The sequence below is a fragment of the Merops nubicus genome, unplaced genomic scaffold, assembly GCF_000691845.1.
Source record: "Merops nubicus isolate BGI_N331 unplaced genomic scaffold, ASM69184v1 scaffold14055, whole genome shotgun sequence".
Lineage (NCBI taxonomy): Eukaryota > Metazoa > Chordata > Aves > Coraciiformes > Meropidae > Merops > Merops nubicus.
In genome coordinates, this window is record NW_008610346.1 from 3,844 (window position 1) to 8,266 (window position 4,423).

A 4,423-nucleotide genomic window follows, 5' to 3' on the forward strand; every position below is an offset into this window, starting at 1 on the left:
CCCCCCGTGTTTGTGTAAATACCTGTCTGTCTGCTCTCATTGTTCTGTTGATATCAGTGATATTTCTATGAAATTGCTCAGTAGAAAAGGAGGAGGCATTTCTGTTACCCTATTTGTTTGATGGACAGAAATCAGCAGAGACCTAAATGCAACCAACCGTATGTGTTTGCTTCTTTAATCGTTGTCTTTTTGATGCTAAATTCTGACCATGTTTCCTACACAGGCAGGTCAATCAGAGCTGTCCTCAACCTTCAATCTCCTCTCTGATGTTGGGCTAACTGTTGCTCTTGGATATTTTGGGTTATGTAACAAATCAGTCTTCTGAAGAGAAGTCACAGTAGCACAATTAGAATTTGATGCCTTAGGAGTTGCCTAAATTGTATTTGTGATACAAGGGCAAGACAGTTTTGCTGTGGAAGTAGACTCTAAATGGTAGCACAGTTATATTCTTCCTGACTTCTAAACTCTTGCAGGAAAGCATTTAAAAACTTTCAAGAAGTGCAGCTGTAACAAGGAGTAATGTAATAGTTTGGCCAAATGTTTGTGGTATAATAATTGAAGTATTACACTGCGTAGGAATAGAGCGATTCAAATCTGTGTGTGATAAATAGGTTTAAACAGAATATAGGTTGAATGCTCTGTTACTTCTGGTTCACAACATAAGAGACTTTTCTCATATTTTATTGTAATGAAACATAATTTGGAACTATATTTTAGAAAAAACTCGGGGCCCATGCTAGCCTTCAGCCCAGACATCAATAATATGTTTAATTTAGCTGTTTCAAAACAAGGGTGAATGGAAAAAGGAAGTCAATGCAGACAGCTGTCTTAAAAGGTATTAAGAGTATATTACTTTTTACAGTCCCTTGAATAGTTTGTAAGAAGTGTAATAAGAATGCTGTGTGCTTTGAGCAAAAAACCTAAATGCCATTTTTCTATAGATGCTTTCTCATTAATTTTCAGTTCATATTGTATTCTTTTTATGTAACACAACAACTTCTTGTTTTCACGTACAAAGATTCATGTAACACGTGCTGGGAGTATGTAGCAGAATGGGACTCATTACATGTGAAGTCTCTGTGCAAGTGTTTTGTGATTGTTTGGGGTTTATTTTAATTCTTGTGATTTTTTGTTTTTACTTTTTGTAGACCCTACTGGAAGCACTGACAGTTGCCATTACAGGTAAGTGGTAGCCATCTTAGTGACTGATTCCATAAAGAAGTTTGAAAAGGAATCCAGTATCTTGTACTAATTGCCATCTGAGATTCCTAGGTGTGACTACAATGATAATAAACCCCCTGTTTGAAAATTTTAATTACACTAACTAAAGTTTAGCAACAAATAGGGAATCAAGGGAGAAAAATTGATTCTGATCCAGAACTGAAAATATGAGTTGTGCCATCTGATCTTTTGGTAGAGCTAGCAAAGTTCTTTCCTAGGCAGCTAGAAATACTAGGGTTGTCTGCAGTGTCCAGAGAGCAGCAGAAATTCCAGAAGTCCAAAGTCACTTGGGCAGTTGGCCACCATCCCATAAAGTAGCTGGTGTGCAAAGAATGGAGCTTGACTCTAGCTGGTGTCATACAGGCAGCTCTCAGCAAAGCTGATCTGCAAGTGAAGTGCCCTTATCTTCCCCCTCAGTTTTCTCCAAGGGAGTTTGAGTATGGAGAATTTTGTACCTCATTGTCAGGACTGAGATAGGGCTGTGTGCAGACAAGTTGTGGCATCACCTTATACTGTAGCTTCCAGCAGAAGATGAAACCTCTTCACTATGGCTTAGGATCTCCTGGAAAAAAAAAAACAAACAAAAAAAAACCCCAAAACCAGCAACCCAAAAAACCAAGTCATTTGGGGAAAAGAAAGATTAATGAGGGAACAAAAAGGTTCCACTCAGTTTGCTTTCTTTCCCCTGCTATTCCCAAATCCAAACCTTACGAGCTTTCACAGAGGACTAATTTTTTTCTTCCTTGTTTCAGTATCATGAAAAATTCTGATAGCCTTTCCCTTAAGATCCCATGTATCTAAGCTTAAAATACTTATTTTCTTTTTTCGTTTGTTTGGTTTTTATTGTGAGTAGTGTAGATGCTATTTCCATTTAAGCTGCAGCTATAAGGTAATTGTCAGTCTTCACTAATGCAAGGGTCCGTGAGTCCTATAATCGTGATTTTGAAGTGGAAAGGCAAGTTGAGGCATAATTTACTGTTTCTGTTCACAGTTAAGATTTTTTTTTCCCTCTTTGTGTGAAAGTTTAAACTTCTGCTTCCTCGAAAGATAACACATAGTGTAGTGTTCTTCAAATGACAGTTTACTTTTCCTGTTTATAGTGAGTTTCTACGATGTGTCTGTCGTCTTGCAAGCCTTTATTCTTACTACAGCTGTATTTCTTGGACTGACTGCATATACCTTGCAGTCAAAGAGAGACTTCAGCAAATTTGGAGCAGGGTATGTTGTCATATTAATGATTTTTTGTTTTGTTTTGTTGAGAAAGTTTTTCCTTTCTTAAAGTAAGCTTTGCACATATAAGAAGGAATACAGGAATAGAACCTGCTTCAAGGGAATGATGAGGGTGTCATTGATCTTACGTTATTAATTTTATGCAATTCTGCTTTCTTGGTAAGAAGCTGTTTTCTGTGATTATGATTAATAAAACCATAGTAATACACTAGCAAACTTGTTTACCTGGATTTTTCACTGACACAGAAGGCAGCTGCTTCAAGTAGTTATTTTTTTTTAAACTAAAATTAGGACATAGCTTTTGACAGCTTTATAGACCTGAGTTTTACTGCTGATACCAATGAACATTTGGCATCTAAGAGTGATGGACATTTACTTACCAAATATCTTGTGGAAAGTTTTAATAAAAAGGGAAGAGATTTTAAGTAAAATTTGGAAGAAAATTTATTGTTGATCACAGTTGTTTTGTTTTGTTTTGTTTTGTTTTCAGCCTCTTTGCTTGTTTGTGGATTTTAATCTTCTCAGGTTTCTTGAGGGTAAGATATCTTGTATTCAAGGTTAAAAAATATTCTTTAACATAAAGCTTTTAACTAGCTTCTAGTATAGCAAAAAGGGTTTTGACAGTCCAGTATAGCTTAATGAAACAAAATTTCTAAGGAGAACCGTTAGTGTTGTAGATCATGCTGCTGAGCTTTTAACCATCCTTTAATGATTCACATTTTTGTTGGATGCTGTTCTTGCTAATGTAAAAGTCATATTTGCATTGATAGACAACATTTCTTAATTGAGACCCATTACTTGATTCAGAGAATGGGAAGGAGATTTGGGGCTTAAGTGTATTTTTGTTTTCTCATTTTTCTGCTCTTAATATTCTGGAGACCAGAGCTTCATCTCTCTTAACTGCAGGCACTTGTACTCGGTTAAAGAGATTGTGTGACTGGGGACTATAAGAAATAGGAACATTGATATGTCATTGTCATGTATTTGTGTGTATGTGTTTTAAGGTTGGTGTATCATTGTGGAGAGATTTTAACATTTGAAAGAAAATTAAATTTACAGATTTCTTTTTTTCATGTTTCATTTGCCTCCAGCTGTTTTTCTACAGTGAGACAATAGAGTTGGTGTTTGCTGCTGCCGGAGCCCTCCTGTTCTGTGGATTTATTATTTATGACACTCATTTGCTGATGCATAAGCTGTCCCCTGAAGAGTACATACTGGCTTCAATCAATCTCTACTTGGACATCCTCAATCTCTTCTTACACTTGCTGCGTTTACTGGAGGCATTTAATAAAAAATAGTCAGAAGTGGTGTGGTTTAACTATAGTGTATGTAAAGTTAAGCGTCTCAATCATCTGCGAAGTGTGTAGTTCTGTCTTCTAGAGACCGAATCTTTATTTCTTGTATTATGCCATGAATATTGATCCCTCCTTAGGGTTAAAAAGGCTTTTTTTATGTAGCTAAAGTTCTTCTCTAGAATATATATTTTATGTAGGTAACATACTGCCATCATTTCAGTCACTTTTTTAATCACTTCATTTACACTTGACGTAATTGACGATTAAAACGTTTGCCAACTTCTGATTGCTCTGGAGCGAGCCTCTCTCTGCTTTCTGTAGATGCTGGAAATATTTCCTTTGGGATTCTAAGTCTCTATACCAGATAAGGGTAGCCTGAGATTATCATAGTGCAATGTTTTACTAAGCTAGATTTATTTTCTAGTTTTTGTTTGGTAAAATGGAATGCTGTCTTTAACATGTATTCTGTTCTTGTTAAGGGCTGTCAGATTGTTATGTAAGGTGGGAGGGTGTTAAACAATTAAAGGGAATGTTCTTCATTTAAGTGTTATTTATTGCCTGTCTTTCAGCATTCTGAAAAGTCTTTGGAGATGGATTCTGGCGACTTATGTGTATATTAAGGTTAACTGCCTGTCAATAAAAATCGGAAAACCTTTAGGTTGTGCTTGCAGCTGAGA

At 36.1% G+C, this 4,423-nt stretch overlaps 1 protein-coding gene across 1 annotated transcript in view; it reads left to right on the forward strand.

Annotated features, from left to right (window-relative positions):
• TMBIM4 (transmembrane BAX inhibitor motif containing 4) overlaps window positions 1-3,850 on the forward strand; it is a 7,687-nt gene extending 3,837 nt beyond the window's left edge. Inside the window, exons 4-7 of the mRNA XM_008940885.1 lie at window positions 1,149-1,182; window positions 2,322-2,439; window positions 2,942-2,987; window positions 3,543-3,850. Coding sequence (XP_008939133.1) covers window positions 1,149-1,182; window positions 2,322-2,439; window positions 2,942-2,987; window positions 3,543-3,749 — 405 coding nt within the window. The 3' untranslated portion in view covers window positions 3,750-3,850. The remainder of the gene's footprint in view (window positions 1-1,148; window positions 1,183-2,321; window positions 2,440-2,941; window positions 2,988-3,542) is intronic.
• The last annotated feature ends 573 nt before the right edge of the window (window positions 3,851-4,423 follow it).